Here is a 19,742-nt window from a genome sequence, read left to right on the forward strand (position 1 = left end):
TATCAAACCGATTCCTGCAAGTTACGATACGGCTCGCTTGGCCTCCCACGGCGCACTCCGATATTCGTCCAACGGTGGCGCGTCGGTTTTTCGGGCCAAAGCTGTGCCGCGTCGTGGAAAGGGGGATCAAATCGCTGCTGAGCCCTAATCTCCCAGCCGCGTAGGATCAGCATCCTGAGCGGTAGGCGCCGGTGATTGCCGCGCCATGGTTAGCGCCCAGCCACCAACACTCGGAGCACAGCCCTCTCGAGCCCGCTGCTCCTGAAACAAAATACAGAAGCAGCAAAGCCTTGCTTCGCAGACGTTCACTCTCGTCCTACGGGATTTTCCAGTCGCCAACTCGAGCGTTTCGCACGCCGAGCCACCAACTATCTCCTTGTTTGCTGTTTGCCGACATTCTCTCACTCTTTGCAATTCCTCTTTCTTTCGACTCCAAGCGACATTACGAGTTTTGCGGAGCTTAATACGAGTTACGTACCCCTTAATGTTATAGTCTCTAGTCTCTAGTACGAGCGATCGCCTGCCGACTCGGTCATTGACTCCGCATACCACATTCTCTACCTCTTTCCTGGATCTTCCTATCATCGACCACACGCTCTCTGTGCGCCTCTTCTATCTGTCATCTCTTCATCCTTCTTATTTATCTCATGATCAGCGCGCCATATTACGACGATCGCAAAGCGGACACACCGTCGCCCGTGTTCCTCCCACCCGGAAACATTGTATATAAGCAACGAAGGGTGGGGATAAAGGATTCTTGGGGTTCGGGAGCTGTGTCGCATCTCTTATGTTGCTTTGGAATTCCTTTACAGATTACATTCGCCGCGTCCTCAGGGACAGGTCTAGGGGAAGGCTTTTGGATTGGTATAAGCCTTGGAGTACTTACTACGCGTTGGCCTGCAACCTTGGTATCGGAAGGATAGACTCCGATGCGGAAAACGGATAGGAAAATCAGTGGTGATGGTACCTTTCTTTTTGACTTGACAGTGGGGAGGAGGGAAGAGGGATCCCTCGAGTAGATGAATGAAATATACATTTTCCACGTTCAAAGCATGTACGTGCTATCACGCGTGATGCGACCCATTCTTTCATTCTTTTCCCTAGGCTTCCGCATCCTTAAACGGACTTCAGTGCGATCCAGGGTCTTTGCGAAGCTCACACCGAGCTATCTCTGCTCTAGGCGATACCTCGACGCAAACAGTTGCAAACAAGAAGACTCCGAGGTCAATAAACGATACGGAGTTCACGTGGAGACGGTGAATATAACCATGGCCACTCGAGGCTCTCTTATCAATGTAGGCTATCCACAATACGAGGCGCATTTTCCTTATCCCACGTGGAAACCGCATTTCATCCTACCAATCATGCCAACCCGAAGTCATCACCACAGCTTAAACTGCTTCCGCCTTTAGTCAGCATAACTTCTACAGGTTGGTGACTCAAAACGAGAGAAATCAATCGATCAATTAGCCTCAACTCTACAACGTATTCTCTCATTATCCTTACCTGCCGCACGCCTGCTCGCCATCGCTGAAATTGGGATTCTAACAGATCCTATTTCCCCAGGTAAGAAGAGGGAAGTATGTCACTCGCTCACCGAACTAGTCAAGAGTCTGGAGTGGCTTACTTTGTCCCTCGGACTCCGCTGATCCTTGCCGGTTGCGGATGTGTGAGAGGTTGTAGTACGGTACTCCGTGTATGTGCGGTAAGCCGCTTAAAGGTAGGGTCTCTGCTTATTCGGATGCGGGGTATGCGTAAACGAGGAGGGTAGGTAGTACGAGGTAATGAGAGGGGGTGAGATTCCATCAGGTGCTTGCTTGCTTACGTCTTCAAGAGGAAAACCTGGGGTTGGATGGCATGTGCCATATGCCCATTCCGTCCAAAGGCAGGTCGTGGCCTCCGCGACAGCCATTGGATTTCTTCTGCCTTCTTTTGCTTGGCCGTACCCCGATATTAAAAAGGCTTACCATTCCTCCTCACACGATAATACGGAGTCAGCAATATCGAGGTTGGTCGAATGCGTAGCGCTCCAAGCTTCTATATGAGCGGAGCGAGGAAGGATTCATCGAAATGTCTGCTTTGATGGACGATGAGGATTTATCGAATACTCGGTGCTGGAAAGACGGATGATGAGGGAGTTTTGGGCGAGCGAGTGGAAGAAGGGCGTATAAAGAGGGGAGCGGAGGAGATGGTTTGGAAGGCACTCACTCACTCAGGACCAAGCATCACTTCAAAGTAACGTATATATACGATCCTGTGAAAATACTCCACCATGCAACTTCGCAGCACTCCCTTCCTCCTCGCTCTTGCGGCCGGCATGGCTTCTGCAGCTGACCTTCGCGGGTACTTTGAAGGCAATTGCGGAGGCGGATACCTCCAGTGTGGTAATGTGGGAGCTGGGGTATGTGCTTCCCCATTTCCTCTATTCATTCCATCCAGTCCGGCTCGCTCAACTCCCCTACTAATTCTTTGATTCCGTCCCCTCCCTACCCATCCTCCATTCTCAAGGAAACCACAAACTAACCACAATGCGAGCCGCAGACCTGCTGCATCATCCTACGCGAGAATGGGCTCCGCGGCTCCCCGTCCATCGCCGTCGTCTTTGCCGGCACAGGTACCCAACTCTTCGGGTATCAGCGCACACGTGACGGGAACTCATGCGGGTCTATCGCAGCGCAGAAGGCTACGGGCGGACTGAGTTATACGTGTATGTAACCAGCTTCCTTCCTTTTCCGTCCACCCACCACCCCGCTGACTCCTCTTTCCTGCAGGCCTCGACATCCCCGCTGGGACCGGCGAGTTCTCCGGCACCCGTTGGTACCCTCCGGGTCTCTTCCTCAAGCGCTCCCCGGCGACCTCGTGCGCTCCAACAAGCACGGAGGAATGCACTGGGCTCGCCACACCGGACCTGGTTGTGCTGAATGACGGACATGCGTTCGGGCTGACGGGTGTGGATGACGCGACTACGGAGGTGCTGTATGCTTTTGCGGCGAATGGGTCGACGGTAGCAGATTTGCCCGAGAGCGTTGCTGGGCTTGAGGTAGATGGGGAGGGCGTGGAGGCGAGAGTGAGGATGATGCGGAACTAGGGAGTGGAGAGCTCTGAGCGACTAGCATGAATGAGTGCTATAGTCGAGATGGACGGGTTGTGGAATCCTGCTCTTGTAGCCGCTGGAGAGAATGCTAGGTCGGGCTACCTCTCGCGTACGAGTAGTGTGTGATGCACCACCACTCACCGTCGGTGTGGAGCTAACATCATGTGCCACCGCGAATGAGTAATCGTCGGTGGTTAATCTCTCAGTGGTCAGGAGGTAGACTTCGCAGGAAGAATAGTCTTTCGATCCTGGATCGCTACCAGTCTTTCCTTGGTACGCAGCTCTGCTGACGTTGTGGTGTCTTGTGAGATGGTGTAGTGGATGCATAGGCTAGAGCTCCCCTTGCCTGCCCTTTGAATAGCTCTCGGTATTCGAGACCTAGATAGTACAGGGTCCAATTCTAAGGAAAAATCAGCAGAAGGTCTAGGTGGTAACGGTGAGAGCAGGCGCGTTCAAGGCTATCAGGAAGCTCTCAAACGGACGTGTGCGTTGTGTCTCGTACCTTTACGCGGACTCTCTTTTTCTAGACCACCCAAAACCAGATGGCCCTGATTGATTGATTGATTTTTCTCGTTTTGAGTCACCAAACTATAGAGGTTATGGCCCTGCCGAGCCTCCGTCGTGGTACCTTGAGGCTTATCATGCTGAGAAGGTAAAGGGGTATACGTATCCTTGTACTCATTGGAAATGTCCAAGAGTTGGTCAACGTCTGCTACAAGGCCATCTTTGATCTCGTCGCTTAAGTCACCTCGACCGGAAAGAGAATTTAGCTTGCCGATGAGTAAGTGCTTCTCCATGTGGAAACTGTGCATTAGCCGTGCACGGCATCGCACTACGTTCTTGTGATAGGTGTGCTCCATGTCATCCGATTGATATCCCTCCTCATTGGAATGGCTAGTATCCTCAGCCTTTTCGTCTTCAGCGTCGTTGTCTTGCTCCTTGTCCGAGAAGCTATTTCTCACGGGGGAATCGTATTCGGAATCCGCGACCTCATCCGACGGGCGTATAGAATCCCCAGGTCGGTATTCATCATCGGACTCCTCACTCCCAACTCTAACACCTCCGCCAGACATCCTAGCCCTCTTCCCAGGAACAGAGTCCAGGTGCGGTTCCGGCGAAGAGGCCCGCCGTTTCCCCAGTCCCAAGGGAGAAGGACCAGGATCGAACTCGTGCTTCAGACCTCCTTGAAGATCTCCAAGGGCGGCGATGTCTGCGCCGCCGCCGTTGCTCGAAAGACTGCGCTCTTGAAAGGACCGTCCTCTTCCCAGAAGGCTGAGATTCTTGGACGACAGCCCACCATTAGATTCAAGCGCGCGGGGACAGGGACTCCCCGCCGACATAGGAGGAGGACCGAGTGAGGAAACAACTTCCATCGCGCTTCAGGTAGACGGAGACCAATTAGCAAACGATAGTGGAGAGACGTACGTGCGTGAGGCAAGGCTGTCCGATTTTGGAATCCGCGCTACGATCGATCGCGCTAACCTCTTTCAGGCCGCAGCGAGCGATCAGGCGAGCATGAGTCAGACGAGATTAAGTGCACACTCAACTCACTCCGTTTTCGCGATCCGAAAGATCTGGCGCCCGACAAAGATGATGGGATGGATGGGAATGGGGTGGCGAAGGAGGTTTAGGCATCCTGCGGTTTTTGTACAAACCCGAACCGAAGCACTGTGGTGGGAAGGCTAGCTGTTACTCGTCTATCCTCGTCCTCGTAGGCACACCATTTGTCTAGGGGAATACCATACCTAGAGGACTTCAAAGGACGACGTGCGGGCGGGCACTAGAGGCCACGAGCATAGCCAGACAGCTTCGACCTCCATAGCACAGACACGATAGACAAGGGCCAAGTTATTTGTTGTATGAGGATTCATTTCCATTCATTCCCTTGCTACACTAGTAGCGGAGCTTGAACTAAATCATGCTCTACGCGAATTCCCCCATAGATAGCCATACCCTTCCCTTCCCAATTCCTATAGTCCTACGATCCCATTCCATTCCATATCATGGCCGTACGCACCCCATACCCCCACCAAATGAAAGATGAACCGGAACATCAATCATGTATGCTTTCGTAAATCATATGCAGCGAATGAGCCGTAGCGAGCGTGACAGCGTGAGCAGACAGAAGCAAGTACGAACGAAGTAGCGGAAGTGCCACTTAGACGCGAGATGATAAAAGGCCGCCTCAACGTAGGATTTAACTTGTATGGAATGGAGTAAGGAAACCGAATTGCGATAGCAAAACACAGGCAAGAACGGAGACGGGGAAGAGGGCGGGGAGAAAATACAAGAAAATCATTTCATTTACATTGGAACCACCTCCCAACCACGATGAGTCGGTAGTGCCACCCGGGTCATCGACGGTGGTGGCGGTTCGTTGGTGTTTGTAGAGATCAAGATAAGGGCAGGTAAACTGGAAATCGGACCCGCGACGGTATACCCAGGTTCCCGACGTATAGTGGGCTGTTCAAGCCTCGTGATATCGAAGATCAACCGTTTAAACTCCAGGACAGAGTTCGAGAGCCAAGCGTAGGTATCCCGCTGCACCCGATAATACGCTTCGAACGATGCCGTTCGAAGAAGTTACCACCTCGCGTATGTTGTTCATTCGTAGAAATGTCTCCGCTTTATCAACCATCCATAACCGATAAACTCCCTCAAGCACCATATTAGCGTCATGTTTGCTGCACTAGTAAACATACGTAGCATGTCGGCCTAGCGTAGGCTTAGCATACTCTCGATCACGCTCTAGCGGATCGCGGCCGCGTTGCGCGCTCCACCTGATGTCCTCGGGACCAATCTTTGGTGTGTATGAGACCTTTTCAGGGGAGAAGCTCGTCTGGCGTCGTGCGTTCTCGCGCCGGAGGTAATCCGAGTTGAGCTCTCCGTACAAACGGCGTCCACGATCGTCGCTACCCCGGATGGGGCTTACGTTCATCGTTGCGGCGCGGCTGAGTGGAGGTGGCGGGACGGAAGCTTTTGGTGCTGCGGTCGTATACGTTGCCGAGGCCGTTTCTACGGGCCTATTGGCTCCCATGGGAGGTCGTGATAGTGGCGACGGTGAGCGAGTGCGGTGGCGCCCGGGCTCGTGGAGCACCGTGCGGTGTCCATTTGCCACGCCCACATCCTCTGGGGTTAGGCGGACACCTCCTCCAGGTGTTGGGTAGTAGTACTTCTTGGTGGAGGATGACTGCGCTGGCGGCACGGTGGGATACGTTTCGGGGCTGCTAGCGCCGGAGTCATGCGGAGTGGTTGATTCGCGAAGGCCAGAAGGACGGGGCACAGCCGCTTCTTTTCTGCGCGATGATGAGGATACAGGCGCTGTCTCGCGACGTAAGAGGGGTGTAGGAGATGTCTCCGTGCGGCGGTGGTCACGAGATGACTCCGTGTAGGATCGCTGAGGCGTTGCGCGCGGCACATGCAGCTCGGCTGGCGATGAAGAAGCGTGCTTGAAGGACGGGATTTTCGGGACCCTGTCATCGTCCCAATCGACGATCTCAATGCCCTTGCGGTCCCGTTCCCGGCCGGACTCTTTCGGGCGTGCCGACGACCTGCGGACGGCTTCGGGTCTTTCTCGCCGAGAGCGGCTCTCGAAGTACTCTGGGCGGACATCTCGTGAGGAGGTGGTCCTGCTTGGTGACGGCCGCGCATCGGCGTCGGCCTTGGAGCGATGAATGTAATGGACGGCGTTGCTGGTGAGTTCGCTCGTCTTCCGCTCGCGGTCGTATCGGGCGTCTTCGTATGACCGACGGGACTCGTCGGCCTTCCTTCGGGCTTCAGCAGCCTGTCTGCGTGCCTCCTCTTCTTCATCGCGCCTCCTGTAGGCTGCCTCATAGCGAGCCTTATCATCGGGCTCGGAATCGCTCTCTACCGAGACGAACCTCCTCCCTCGGTCCTTACGCTCTTCCTTGTCGCGGGACTTCTTCTGGTCTGACCGTGTTCGATCCACGGATACCCTGGCGGCTCGTACTGGGGGCTCTTTCTCTGAGCGCGAAGGGCGGGATGACGAGCTGTGCTTGGGGTAAGCTTCATACGTATCGTACTTGCGGGAGCGCTCCTCGTAGTATCGGTCGCGCTCGCGGTCGTCGTAGGAGCGAGAGGAGGGTTTGTGCTGTTCGTAGCGGTGTGGCGTCGTTGCGGTGAAGGTCGCTCCTGCCGGGGCCTGTGTGCGCACTTCATAGCGGCCTGTTCGGACTTCGACGTTCGGCGCGCCGCCTTTCCTCGCGAGGTTGTCTTTGCGAAGCTGCTCGAGCTTGACTTCAGCGTCGTGCCTGGCCCGCTTCTCTTCGTCGCCGATGATCTCATAGGCCTCCTGGATCTTGTGGAATTCCTCCTGCTTCAGTTTCTTCAGAGACTCGTCTGTGACCTTGTCTGGATGGCATTTGAGCACCAGCTTCCGGTACGTCGCCTTGATGGTGGCGGTGTCGGCATCCTTTGCGACTCCGAGGGCTTTGTAGGGGTCCGGCGGGAGCGTCGATTCCATGGTCGGCGTGCGGGAGAGGGATCGTGGAGGAGCGGCGACGTGTCTTTCGCGTTATAAGTGCGGCGCGACGTCTGGGACACTCGGCGAGTCGGCGTGCGTGCCCAGGGACTGCGTAACATGCAAGTGAGAGCGGGATAATGCCGGTCGTGTGGCGGTGGTACGTGGCCCGGCAGAGGGTTCGGGGCGCGGGCAGGTGCTTCGTATGTCGACGATGGACGAACGGCGGGCGTTCGGTGTTCTGACGGTCCTTAAATGAGAGTCCGGGCTTTGCGACGTTGGACGTCCGTTGGGGGTGGTGTGGTTTGCAGGGTTGCCGGGGGGAGGGGGTGCAGCGATGAGGTGACGGGCTTGCTGAGGTAAGGCGGGATCTCTCTCCCCTGGCCCGCGTCTCAGAAGAAGGCCGGCGAAGCTGGTGGCAAGAGCGCTTTGCTTTGCTGCTGTGATTCAGGCCTGAATAATAAGCGGGGTGCCCGGGCGCCCGTCGCATAGAAGAGCAGCTTAGAAAGGCTGCGGCTGTGGAATGCTGCTGCTGCTCCGGATGTGTTGGTTTGGCGGTGAGCCTCGACGTCACTGGGTTTCAGTGGACTAGCGGACGAGAACGGAAGCCAACCTCGCGGAATGAGCGCGGTCGCAGGACACGCGGAAGATCAACGGAAAGGAGCAGAATCGAAGTGTGTGCGCGGAGGGTGCAGAAATGGCGGCGAGGTAATAGAATAAGCCTGCTGGGTGACGTTGGGGGTTCCCTTGGGGGTCGTCGAGTGCTAATATGGGCTGCGTCCAACCGACAAGGCGACGAGGCAGTCTTTCGGTGCGATAGATGGATGGCCCTGAGTTGCTCGGCCTCCCCTGCGCTCTCGAGGTCCTCTTACTCCGCGCAGGGCTGGCTGCGGATGTACTACAAATGCGCCATCACTCTTCCTCTCACGCTTCATCAGCGCACCTGCAGCTCCCGACACCTGAAGCAGCAGCCATCACGCAGCGTCAGAGCGCCGGGCTCCACACTATTACCTATTTACTGCACCAGACAGCTGCTGAGCTCTTGGTGTTGCAGCCCACTGGCCCGCTACACTTGTCGTGCAGCATGGTCGACCCACGGTGAAGGACGCTCCCACCAGTGCGAGAAATGCCTCCACAGCAGCCCTGAGCCACCTTTCGAATCGCGCAAGCCGCCTGCGAGGCCTGCACATGCACGTCTGCGTCGCCGGCCACAGCGGCTAGAAACAGTCGCCCAATCAGGCAGTGAAGCGGCCACATGGGCCGTTTGGGACCTGCAACCATCACCCGCCGTGATAGGCACGGCAAGACGCTCCTGCATCGATCCAGAAACCCGACGAAGTACTGCACCAGCCGATTGTAAACTTTGCTGCTCGATGTGACCAAGCCGGCCGTCCAATGAGAAAATGCTCGCGACACCTGCAAAGACATTCGCACGACGTGACCAACCAAAGCGCGATGGCCTGAGAAAAACGAAGCAGCAACAGTTTCTCGTTGCTTCCGACGCTGCCCTGATCACCTGCGAGCCTGGAGGGCCTCAACACGTTGCACATGGCGAGAGCTCCCGCGACCCCGAGACAGCGGAGCCCAGTGGATGATGAGAGGGTGCGGTCACGAGGCACCCGGCTAGCCCTGGAGCGTCTCCATGTCGAGAGCTTCGCCCTGTCCGCGTGCTGCGAGGATTGCCCTGATGGACCCGGCGGCTGCATCGCCAGGCAGACATTCTATCACCTCGATCCGTCCCGGATGGCAGACGTTAGCCTACGGTAGAGGCTCCGCGTGAGTGGTAGATAAGGAACGCGATGCGGGGGCGAGTGCGCCAGAGCGGGGCACCACTCGGTGGAGGACGGCCAATAGCGGCACCCTCGTCGCCCTTCCGGCGCCCAACACCACAGGTCCTCAGACGTGGGAGGGCGTGATTGAGCCGAGCCTCGTCGAGATGAATCTGCTGAGAGCTTCGAGTTATTGAAGCGTGGGAAGCTGATCTGTACGACGCAGTGATCTCATTCCGATCGCCGGGCGGATCTTGATGGCGGCTGTTTGCAGCAACCGACATCATGCCGCATTCTTCTCGAAGCTCCCGCTCCAAACGGGCAGATCGACGTCAACAACAATGGGCTTGTTGAACCACTTTGGCCCGCCAGCAATCCGCGGACCCAACAGCGCAGCATTGATCATGACCGTCTCCCTCCTCTCAACGTCCTCCACGTCAGGCTTATCCGCCAATCCGATATCGCTCGAGGCTGCAACTTGGCGATACTCAATTGCGCCCCCTAGCATAGCCATTGCCCTTCCCGTTGCCTCACTATACGCAACGCCCTCGCGGCGTGAGGTTGAATTAAGCCCACCTGCACCAGGCTGAGGGACACCAGGCTCGTCAGGCCGGCCCCCACAGGGGTCAACGCCCCGAATGAGGAACTCGGGGATATTGCTCTGACGTGTCAGCCTGCTACAATTGCCCAAAGGACGCCCTCCTTTCGCAGCAAGGTTGACCAGTGATTGCTTATTGCTGCCCGCCCCGGGGTCCTTCCATGCCTCAACGTCCTTCACTAGGCATCTATTTTCTGGGGGTGCGTCGTTCCACCACACCCGTTCCACCCCACGCGCTTCGTGGATATGGCCGAAGATAGAAAGCATTGGACGAACGCGGTGGAGTGCGTGAAGAAGGACCTCGCAGCCTGATCGATTGTCTTTTGTAGCTGCATCGCAGTGGCCCTTGGGCGGGGTATGGGTGACGACGACATCAGCATCGGATGGAATGGCCGACCAGAGCTTTTGAGCCTCTCCAGTCTCGTACTGGAATGCCCAGTTCCACTTCTTTGGCGTGCAGGGGCTTCCGTACACCTTGAAGCAGGTATGAGGGCCATTCGGGGCATTGAGGTAAATGGTGGCAGCCTCGTTCTCTAGGTACGTAATTGATTTCGATTCAGTGAACAATCTTCGACATTCTTCAGGGTCTTGTGGCCTCGGCCAGCGCCATGATGAGCCGTGCTGTCTATAGAAGTCCGCGTCGAGGGTTATGTCGTGGTTTCCTGATTGGGATCAGTCAATATTCAACAATCCACGGCAAGCAAAGGTGCAGTACCAGCAACAACGATCTTCGCCTCAAAGTCAGCCTTCTCCAGCCATTCAACCATCTTCTTCAGTTCACTATAGCTTCCTTGGTTCGTCAAATCCCCGGCGTGGATCAGCACGTCACCTTTCGGCAGCTTGGGCGTCTGCGTATGTGTGTCCGAGACGCAGACGATACGCGTCTTTCGTGTTGGAAGTTCCATACTGGGCCATATCTACTATTCGAAGAATCTTGGTCCGGTACGATTATCGACGAGCGTGTATCGAAACATGTAGTCGTGAAGGAACCTCGTGACTCAACGTTCACTGGCTTGATCTCAGGAAGCCTTCCAAGCAATGATCGAAGCAATCTGCAGCTAAACCCATTTTGCACTAGCGCACCCCACAACCTCTACCCACTTTTTCCACCTTGTTCGCAACGCCCCTCGGCGAATTGCTTCAACAGTCAATTGATCAACCAACTCAAATGCAGGAACTTTTTTTGCAATGACGCCCATGTGCGTCGGAAGCATCGGACCCACTATCCTCAAATAAGTCCTGCGCCACAGCTTCGTACGGATGCTCACGATCCGAGCTACATCGCCACACGTCGCTTCGACTGCCTGCTCGAGGTACTGTAATTGCTCGTATACACTCCAGGATGCCACGGAGAGCGGAAGGTGTCAGACACGCGAACGGGAGCTCGAAATGCGAGCCGTAAGACACAGATCTGGAAAGCCAATCCGAAGGTAAGCGGTGGACGAGATCTGCGCATCTGACTGGCTTGCCGGGACGAAGCTGAGCTGAAGACGGCGAGGGGCTCGCTAGGGATTTTCAGCGCTCACCGCAAGAGCTGGTGTCTGAGGGTTTACCCGACGGAAACTGTCCATTAGGTGGCGTTCATTATTGGGCAATTGGGATTCGGAGCAATGTAACCCTTGGCAAGGTTTAGGGTTCTCCAGGGGTGGTTGAGTCAGAACGACTCATTCCCACCGTTTCTGTCTCTTCTCTGGTACTACTCTTTCCAAAATTAGTTTCTGAATTCCTCAAGATATCCTCTACTCACTCTGGCATCCCGTGTTCGCGAAACTCCATTCCTCAATTCCACTCATCCCTCCATCATTATCATCCCATCTTGCCACCCCCAGGCAGCAGCCTTTCGCATTCCCGCACCCCGCAACTGTACCACCCCAATCTCACGCCTTTCCTAGCTCATCCAACGCTTCTCCTGCACTACCTTCCGCTTTCCGTAACTCTAGTCTGACATCGAATTAACGTTTGCTGCCCAACCAGAGGGGTTAGTGTGAGGGACTTTTCGATACTTGTTGATAGGTTTCACCGCAAGATCATAGTACAATGGGCTGGTCCACTGGAGCAGAGGAGGCTGATAAGGGTGTGTGGGAGCGGTGTAATGATGGTGAAGCGTGGGATTTGGTAACGACACGAACGACGGCGCCCTGCGTCTTGTCATGATTGATATACAAGAAAAATCTGCTTTTAGTGCTGAACGTCTGAAAGGACGCTAAAGCCCGCCGGGAGTAAGTATCTCCATGCCGCCCTTGCACCTACAGTCGACCTCCTGCCTTCCTCACACTGATCGCTAGGGGTCCCCAATTGAACGTACTGCATGGTGAGATAGGGAACACACAATATGAAGCAGCGACCCAAGTCCAGAGAACCGAAAGCGCTTCAACCATGAACCCCACCCTCCAAAACCCTTTGAAGCCCCTCACAATCACCTACCCACGTTCAACTGGTCCTGGCGCTCGCCAGGCGGCGGCTGCGCCGGGGCCTCTGCATGACCGGCTGCCCCAACCCCTCCTCGGAGGCTGGCGAGTAGGTCGCTATCCACCAGGTCTGAGAAGTCAACAGCATGTCGGCGCGTAGACCGACGAGCATTCCTAAACTCCTTGATGCGGCCCGTCTTGTAGTTCTGCTCCCAGTACAGCGTGCCGGCGGATCGATCCAGGACGACGAATAGCCTCATGAGGGTCCTCTTGTGGTGGAATACTGCGATAGTATCGAAGCCCTGCGAGCGCATGTAGTAGCACAGACGGAGGGCCTCGCGCGCGGAAGGGTACTTGTTCACGGGGTCGATGGATTCGGTAAGGGCGCGCGCTTTTGCCGCGTTGAGCGAATCCGCTGCGCAGGTGTCGAGGTACCTGAGCACGCCACGCTGTGCTCTGATGTAGGCAAGTGACTTTTTGCTCTTATCCTCCTCGTCTCTGTACTTGGTCTCTTCGAGCGCGGGAACGAGCGTAACGATCGGCTTGAGCTCTTCAGGCGCCTTGTTCTCCCGCGGCGGCAGAGGCTTCTGCGGCGCTGCTGGTGGTGGCCCTTCCATGTCCATTCTGAAGGACTCGACTCGGGCTCTGAATTGTGCGAGTAGTCGGAGAAGCTCCGGTGTTTGCGCAACCGTTGAAGCGCTGAGTGGGGAGGTGGGCGGGAAGAGCCGTTGTGGGGGAGGTGTATCCGACATGCTGGTGACGACGGATAGCGAGGGTAGTATTTGGGGTATAGCGTGAATAGAGCGATCGGATAGTGCTGTCCGTGAAGTATATTGGTGACCGTTGGTCATGGAGGTGTTGGAGATTGAGGTGAAGAAGAGCAAAAACGCCAAGAATTTGCTCGTGGCAGGCGCGTTGTGAGAGGGCGACAGTGAATGGAAAGTGCAAGGAAAGTGACGTTTCTTGCAAGTGACAGTGTGCCCACTCTCACTAAATATCAGATTCATAGGTATACACGTGGGAGTGACTGGGGTGGGTAGGAAATGTACCAGACGTGCTGAAAAACAATCTTGAGACTTGTCCCAGCGCACAGAGATAGACCTGTCGCATAAATCCTGCTCCTAAGAGACAACCATCAGCTTGACGCACAGGAAAAGACCCATTTCCGATAGCGAAGACATCGTCGGTGACTCCGCCGAGCTGAACAAGTGTCATCAACGCCAACTCAAAGTCCTGTTGTCCTCATCAGGTCTGCTTCCCCAAATACACGGTCCGATCCCAAATCGGCTTATCATGTGTATTCTGGAAGATTCTGCCCAAGCCCTTGATACTATCGTTGAATGCCCTCGCGTGTTGATGGCTATCAAACTCATACGCGACGTCGCCGTTGCGCGCTGTCCTGACCCGGAGCAGACCCTCGGGCATAGGCAGGAAGACCCATCTCGAGCGCTGGTCGGGCAATATGCGGCCCTGTTTGCAGTGCGTTTGGAAGTATGCGGCGTCATCGACGGTGTTGAAGACGAGGACGGGCTCGAGCGGTTGCACCGAGAGGAAGGAGGAGATGATGGATGGGGGTGGCATTGTGGTGAGGTCGGCGAGTTGCTGTAGTTGTGTCAGATCTCTGATGAAGGAATACTAGATGGCGGAGACGCTTACCAGGTCTACTAGATACCGTGAGCTAGTCTGTTGTGCTTGGTAGTGTTGGATGGTGATGTGTGCAGCCTTGTTGTTCCGTGCTGAGGTTCATGAGCGTGTGGCCAGATACTTATCCTTCTCTACGCTAGGCTGTGCGACCGGTCAGTCTGCTAGCCACATGTTCGAGAGTCCTCGAGTTCGCCGCCTTTTAGCCACATCTAAAGGCAGCAGACGATGGTGTTGTGCGGCTTTCTTAGCGGTGAGCGGGTTGTTAGGCGGAAGCCAAGGATATTTGAAGCCCGAACAGGCTTAGCGCATGAGGCGTAGCATTCAGCCCTTCAATCGACCTACGTTTACGGAGTCCTCCGGCGCTCACACCACGACAAAATTGTGATGGAGGTGGTGATGGCATTCCAGTTTCTCGCTTATTCGCGTGATAGTATGAGCCAAATTCATTGGGGGTTTGCTTTTTGCACCTTTTTCATGACTTTTCTCTTCTCCAGTCTTCACACATCAGTTCGGTCATTCCATCACCCAACAATGCCACAGCAAACCCTAGTGCCACATGGCGTCATAACGACAGAAACTTTGCAGATATCCATATTCTACATATGGAATGGGAACTGGAAACGCCATCCGGGAGTCCTTCCAGGCACTGTACACAATCCGTTCTTCTCCGACGCTCTACCCTTGTCTGGTCACTATCGCACAAAGATTATGAATTTAAAGGCCCGTCACATATCTTGTCTGTGTTGTCAGGTGGGAGAAACTATCCGCTTAAGGACGAGTTAAGAGCAGGATGAGTCAAGATCGGTGTGGAGGAGATGAAGACCGTGACATACGCCGTTCGCTCGGTTACGCACGCCGCATTAGACATACCAGGACGTTCAGGTCCGGCACTGTAAAGCTCCTCCTGAAGGCCTTAAGCAGGCGGTGACTAAGTCAGACGGGGATGCTAAAACTTTCCATGGTGTGCTTCATGGTATTACTGATGTGTACCGCCGCGCTGATAGGTACAATGACCTGGCTGAGAACTGGATGCAAGGGAAAGGCAGCTCTAAAGGCCTTCACGATAAGCTATCCCATATTCGCCAATCTAAGATGTGGATCCAAACTGCCTTATCTTGTACATGCGACATATTGACGACCACTCAATTGATAAGTCCTCCAGCCTAATCTCTAAAGACCGGATTAAAACCTTCCCTGTAACAGCATAGACACTAGCTTGGTAACGGCCCGCAACGGGTACTGGGAAGACACTCGCATCCACGACCCTCGGCCTCGGCATCCTCTCGGCACAGAGTATTGAAAACTTTCGCGATGTTGGATTCCAAGACAATATCGTACCACAGCATACATAGCACAAGACGCACAATGTAAAGAAACGTTTCAGAGAACCTAGAGACACTACTGGAGATGCTGCCTTCTCGACTTCCCGCAAGCAACGTCTCCAGCCTTGGATATACGAGTATACTACGACATTTTTTGGTCCCGTTCGTGGGGAACAAACACGAGGGCGGAATATGAGTCCGGTTTCGATAAGATATAGGGCATCCTGGAGGACTTCGACACATAATCACAACGTCGAGCTACTTGCGCAGAAGCGGGCGAAGCACGGTCGGCGTCTGTCTACGTATTCTGAAATTCCCCGTTCCATGACGAAAGGACAAGAGCTACGGTTCCGACATGCGTGCCCTCTCAGCGAAGAAGGGAAAAGCCGCCAAGGTTCAACTGCAAAGGAGATCCTCGGGACAACAATGCGACGTCGCGCATCCAGCCATTTTTGCCCACCACCCAGAAGCACATCCCCCCTCCCAAACCCCAACCCCAGCGCCCTCTACTCCAACCCCCTAAACCCCTCCACGCCCAACCTCATCCCCTCCAACCACCTCTCCCTAACCCTCTCCTCACTAACGCGTCCATCACTACCAACAAACTCCCCCTTCGGCACCACAACTTGATACTCCTCCGCATCCGACAGCACCTCGTCCATGATGCTCCATTCCCCCAGCCGACACCACATCAACTTGGCCTTGCGGTCGCGCTCCGTCGGCGTCGTCCAGATCCATCGGACTGCAATCCACACCTTTTCACTAACGAGGTCGAAGCGCGCGAAGACGGCGAGGGCGACGCGTTGCTTGTTCGGAAGAGATGTGGAGGAGTGGTAGGCGCCGATGAAGGGGGTGTTGATGAGGAGGGCTTTTGGGAGCTGCAGGAGGGGGTGGAGTTCCCTGATAGGATGGAGGGGTTGGTCGATTGCCCACGGGGGTCGTGCGGCAGGGGGTAGTGAGCACGATGCGGGTCGTGGGGGGAGTGGTGGTGGGCTGGCCATTTTTTTCGAATTTGGTATGGTTGCAAGCTGGCTGCGGTTGTGTTGCTGATTGCTTCGCGCGTTTGAATAATTGGATGTTTGCGCGTGTGGGGCCGATTATACGCGGGTGATGCGCTGACATGGTGAAAGTGGTGTGTGAAGACCTTCACGCATTTTAGTCTCCGCCGCTTGGAGACCGCAAATGGACTCGAAGTATGTCACGCTGCTATTTCCCCCAGTCGCTCATACCAAATCAACCCTCATCGATAGATTCCACTTCAACTCCGAAAGGCTCCTCGAGAAGGCCTTCGGTGACCAGTCACAAAGCAAGATAGAGATACCTTTAGCATTCAAATCACGACGAGGGCTCTGGTTCATGTCCTAAGCTAGTACCTCATTCTCTATCACTTTCTTAACTCCTGCCTCTCCCTCAACGCACGAGCCAACACCTGAACGTCATTCGGCAAAGCCTCTCTGGGTCACTGGCGTGAAGAGGTGAGTGGAGTTAAGAGGAGGTGAGAGCCGTTTGCATTCGGCGGTCAAGGAAGGAAGGGGCCGGTGCTCCTTCCTCACTCGCCACCTTTCCCCAAATCCGCGCGACTAAAAGAGGAAACCCACCTCGCGCCTACCGTCGTCTTAGATTTGCTGCGGCCCATGTGGTTGCGTGTCGGCGCCTTCACCTCACACCCCTCTCTCACTTACCATGCATGTATATAATTCAATAATTGAAGGACTCACTCTGCATTGGGAGACCGGGGCCAGTAGAATACTCTGCCATCACGCTATACCAAACCGCTCGCCAGGGCGCTCTTATCCATGTGGATAGGATTGAAGCTAACCCTTTGCCTTTTGCCTTTTTTATCATCATGTTTTCGCCGGACGTCGTGGGTTCGAGTCTGGGAAGGAGACGTACTTTTTTTGTAAAAGGAAAGGCACTTTTCTTTTTGCTGGAGGCTCATTCTTGGAGGCGCACGTTGGCTGCCTGCTGAGTTGTCCTTTCGACCCGAAGCTGACGCCTCATTGTGAGATTCGTTAATTAGGTTAGAGTGGGGGAGATATTGTATACGAAGTTGATAGCCAAGGGCGTGGAAGGGCGTGCTCTCCGCTGGAGATAGTCTGGCATTTCCCCACCTTTTCAGATCCTGGTCGGGTTATTGTGCACGGCTATCGCTAGCCTGCAGATTTGGAACCATTGAGTTAGCTATACTCATATACGCCCACTCATGCTCCTCTTCGTGCACATCAAATGCAATCCGCGCATAGTGAAGCTGTGCTTTACCTTTCCTTCTCTCCCTCGCTGACGCGCTTCCTCGCTGCCTCCGAAGGTGCCCTTCGCACTCGCTCCATTAGACTCGCCATCTCCGCATCTGTGCTCTCATCACTTCTTCCTCCCCCATCAACGCTATCCACACGTCCCATCCTCACCATCTCCGCGGCACTCTTCCCCATCCCCGCCAACACATCCCCATGACTCCCTTCCAGCTGCTGGCGCGCAGCTTCCGCCAAAATACAGTGCTTCCGGTATGAAGCGATGACGCGTTTGGTCTGCTCGCTGACGTGGGGCTCGACGTCTGATTGCTCGGCTAGGCGGTCTAACTTCGCGAGGAGCTTCTCGAGAGTTGGCCGTTTGCATCTGGTAACGGCGGGTTCGCCTTCGTTACTGGCTCCTGGTTCGAGAGGGTGATCGGGGCGAGCGTAGGCGGGAGGGGGAATGTCCGCTGTTAGTGAGGAGAGGTAGGTTTTGTTGGAGTCTGACGGCATGCTTGTTGAACGATGGTTCTTGTGGAAAGGGGCAGTCTAGATTTCGCGCTGTAGAAGACTAAAAGAGAAAGATAGTGCGTATAAATAGCGTGGCCACGTGATGACTTCAAACAAAGGACGGCTAGGATCAAGAAGAAGCGGAAAAGGAGGATGCCGAGAGGTTGAACAGACAACGTGTGATAGCTGTATTTACCGTGAAGCGTTCGACGCGACTTACATTTTGCAGGAGGACCCCGGGTCTCTTCTGGTTGTTGAGGACTGACGTTTGTCTGTTGTAAGTAGCTCATCACTTCTTGCCAAAACGGCGAAGCCAACGCTCGATTGGAAAACGACGTCTGGAGAACAAGAGCGGAACCAGAGATGCGCCATGCGGCGGGGCTGTAGAGCTATATTTTCAGATAGGATGACTGGTGGATATGGTGTTGAAGCCCTCGGGGTCCCGCATGTTCACTTAAGCTAGAGCGTGGGTGGTACCTTGAAGGACTTCAGGATATGGAATACCTGGTATGCAATCTGGGTTCATTCAAAGCTACAAGTGATAGGCGTGTTGGAGCGTGCGCCACCCACTGCTAGTGGAAAGTTGATACTAAGGCATCGAGTAGACAGCGTGGACGCGGTGCTCCGAAGTAGGATCGCGGTCGTGAGGCGCAAGAGCCTTCACGCTGACTTTGCAATACTCGACGCGGAGAAGTACCATGCTCAGCGCGCTGGTAAGGGTTCAAGCATTATCTGCCGTGGTTGGCGTGTGCAACGTCGGCGTAAGATAAACTTGCCGCAAAGGGTCATGTGCGCCCGTCACAGCGAGCTCCTGAGCAAACGCGCGCACAGAACACAGCGAAACATCGGAAAGGCGCGCTCAGCCGGACCATGGTCCAGACTGCGGACCGTGTCCCGCCTTCGCAGTATGTATGTACTGCACAACATGGAGCGCCGAGACCTGATATCGATCAGTGTGGTGTTGTTGCTCGATAGCGACGAGCATGATGCAGTTGGCGGGCATTACTGCCTGCGAGGGTGCAGTTACGTGAGTGCGCGGCGCAAGCTCATGGCAACGTCATTTGAAGTCAGAGATTGCGAATGATTGAAAGTGTAGGGATGGATAGGGTGGGTGGATGGAGGAGGTGATGTCGAAGAATAGCGTGCATGCGCTAGTCCCAGCCGCACGTAGATCAACGGGCATCATTAATCTTGTGGGCGGCCAAGCGAGATGCTGGCCTACGCAACCATGCCGTGGGGTCCGCCCGCATCCGAGACCTCAACGACGTCCATCGCACGGGAAGCGTTTGACGCGCCGTCGCCGTCGCCGTCCATCAATAGCCCGTCAATATGGCTGGACGCGCAGAGGAGCGGTGCCGTTTGCAGCTGCTCGCCTGGGCCGGGAGTGCAGCAGTGCCGGTGAAGCGCGACTTCAGCCTTGCGGGCAGTGGCTTGCGTTGAAGGGTGCCTGGCGTCGTCGTCGCGATATGGTGCAGCGTCGGCCGTCCGGGGTCGCGCGAACGAGCGCTGACGTGTCGCGCCGCCGGCAGCGTGCAAACCGATCATTCTCAAAGACGTCGCTGCCCAGGTGCGTCTCGAGGGCGACGTCCGAATGCGCGCAGGCTGCAGTGGGAGTGGACGAGTGGGAGGGCGGCTGTCTGCAGGTTCGGCGGCGCGAGTGAGGCGGTGATGGATCGGGCTAGCGCGGAA

At 55.3% G+C, this 19,742-nt stretch overlaps 11 protein-coding genes across 11 annotated transcripts; 4 read left to right on the forward strand and 7 right to left on the reverse strand.

Moving 5' to 3' along the window:
* Positions 1-2,272: 2,272 nt before the first annotated feature.
* BU26DRAFT_565196 (uncharacterized protein) lies at positions 2,273-3,088 on the forward strand (the record flags this gene model as incomplete). The annotated part of the gene is made up of 3 exons (XM_033833372.1): positions 2,273-2,401; positions 2,542-2,707; positions 2,772-3,088. 3 exons carry the CDS (start codon positions 2,273-2,275, stop codon positions 3,086-3,088), a joined length of 612 nt encoding a protein of 203 aa, XP_033684559.1.
* A 215-nt stretch (positions 3,089-3,303) lies between these two features.
* BU26DRAFT_565197 (uncharacterized protein) lies at positions 3,304-4,434 on the reverse strand (the record flags this gene model as incomplete). The annotated part of the gene is made up of 2 exons (XM_033833373.1): positions 3,304-3,494; positions 3,597-4,434. 2 exons carry the CDS (start codon positions 4,432-4,434, stop codon positions 3,304-3,306), a joined length of 1,029 nt encoding a protein of 342 aa, XP_033684560.1.
* A 1,349-nt stretch (positions 4,435-5,783) lies between these two features.
* On the reverse strand, positions 5,784-7,577 carry BU26DRAFT_531326 (DnaJ-domain-containing protein; the record flags this gene model as incomplete). The annotated part of the gene is made up of 4 exons (XM_033831019.1): positions 5,784-6,935; positions 6,966-7,019; positions 7,050-7,104; positions 7,138-7,577. The coding sequence occupies 4 exons, from the start codon at positions 7,575-7,577 to the stop codon at positions 5,784-5,786; spliced, it is 1,701 nt and encodes a 566-aa protein (XP_033684561.1).
* A 410-nt stretch (positions 7,578-7,987) lies between these two features.
* Positions 7,988-9,037, forward strand: BU26DRAFT_319958 (uncharacterized protein). The gene has a single exon (XM_033822035.1). It carries the CDS (start codon positions 8,399-8,401, stop codon positions 8,951-8,953), a length of 555 nt encoding a protein of 184 aa, XP_033684562.1. The 5' UTR covers positions 7,988-8,398; the 3' UTR covers positions 8,954-9,037.
* A 423-nt stretch (positions 9,038-9,460) lies between these two features.
* BU26DRAFT_320012 (Metallo-dependent phosphatase) lies at positions 9,461-11,031 on the reverse strand. Its single transcript, XM_033822037.1, has 2 exons — positions 10,657-11,031; positions 9,461-10,603 (listed from the first exon to the last, which is right to left on the reverse strand). Exons 1-2 carry the CDS (start codon positions 10,844-10,846, stop codon positions 9,627-9,629), a joined length of 1,167 nt encoding a protein of 388 aa, XP_033684563.1. The 5' UTR covers positions 10,847-11,031; the 3' UTR covers positions 9,461-9,626.
* A 1,326-nt stretch (positions 11,032-12,357) lies between these two features.
* On the reverse strand, positions 12,358-13,101 carry BU26DRAFT_565200 (uncharacterized protein; the record flags this gene model as incomplete). The annotated part of the gene is made up of 1 exon (XM_033833374.1): positions 12,358-13,101. The coding sequence occupies one exon, from the start codon at positions 13,099-13,101 to the stop codon at positions 12,358-12,360; it is 744 nt and encodes a 247-aa protein (XP_033684564.1).
* A 374-nt stretch (positions 13,102-13,475) lies between these two features.
* On the reverse strand, positions 13,476-14,273 carry BU26DRAFT_319952 (uncharacterized protein). Its single transcript, XM_033822034.1, has 2 exons — positions 14,006-14,273; positions 13,476-13,951 (listed from the first exon to the last, which is right to left on the reverse strand). Exon 2 carries the CDS (start codon positions 13,928-13,930, stop codon positions 13,595-13,597), a length of 336 nt encoding a protein of 111 aa, XP_033684565.1. The 5' UTR covers positions 13,931-13,951; positions 14,006-14,273; the 3' UTR covers positions 13,476-13,594.
* Positions 14,274-14,856: 583 nt separating this feature from the next.
* Positions 14,857-15,166, forward strand: BU26DRAFT_319987 (uncharacterized protein). Its single transcript, XM_033822036.1, has one exon. The coding sequence runs from the start codon at positions 14,937-14,939 to the stop codon at positions 15,126-15,128; it is 192 nt and encodes a 63-aa protein (XP_033684566.1). The 5' UTR covers positions 14,857-14,936; the 3' UTR covers positions 15,129-15,166.
* A 655-nt stretch (positions 15,167-15,821) lies between these two features.
* BU26DRAFT_565202 (uncharacterized protein) lies at positions 15,822-16,316 on the reverse strand (the record flags this gene model as incomplete). The annotated part of the gene is made up of 1 exon (XM_033833375.1): positions 15,822-16,316. One exon carries the CDS (start codon positions 16,314-16,316, stop codon positions 15,822-15,824), a length of 495 nt encoding a protein of 164 aa, XP_033684567.1.
* A 1,248-nt stretch (positions 16,317-17,564) lies between these two features.
* BU26DRAFT_320158 (uncharacterized protein) lies at positions 17,565-18,163 on the reverse strand. Its single transcript, XM_033822039.1, has one exon. The coding sequence runs from the start codon at positions 18,054-18,056 to the stop codon at positions 17,571-17,573; it is 486 nt and encodes a 161-aa protein (XP_033684568.1). The 5' UTR covers positions 18,057-18,163; the 3' UTR covers positions 17,565-17,570.
* A 634-nt stretch (positions 18,164-18,797) lies between these two features.
* Positions 18,798-19,723, forward strand: BU26DRAFT_320160 (uncharacterized protein). Its single transcript, XM_033822040.1, has one exon. The coding sequence runs from the start codon at positions 19,169-19,171 to the stop codon at positions 19,712-19,714; it is 546 nt and encodes a 181-aa protein (XP_033684569.1). The 5' UTR covers positions 18,798-19,168; the 3' UTR covers positions 19,715-19,723.
* Positions 19,724-19,742: the final 19 nt, after the last annotated feature.

This window comes from Trematosphaeria pertusa (genome assembly GCF_010094035.1).
Source record: "Trematosphaeria pertusa strain CBS 122368 unplaced genomic scaffold BU26scaffold_7, whole genome shotgun sequence".
In the NCBI taxonomy this organism is placed as follows: Eukaryota; Fungi; Ascomycota; class Dothideomycetes; order Pleosporales; family Trematosphaeriaceae; genus Trematosphaeria; species Trematosphaeria pertusa.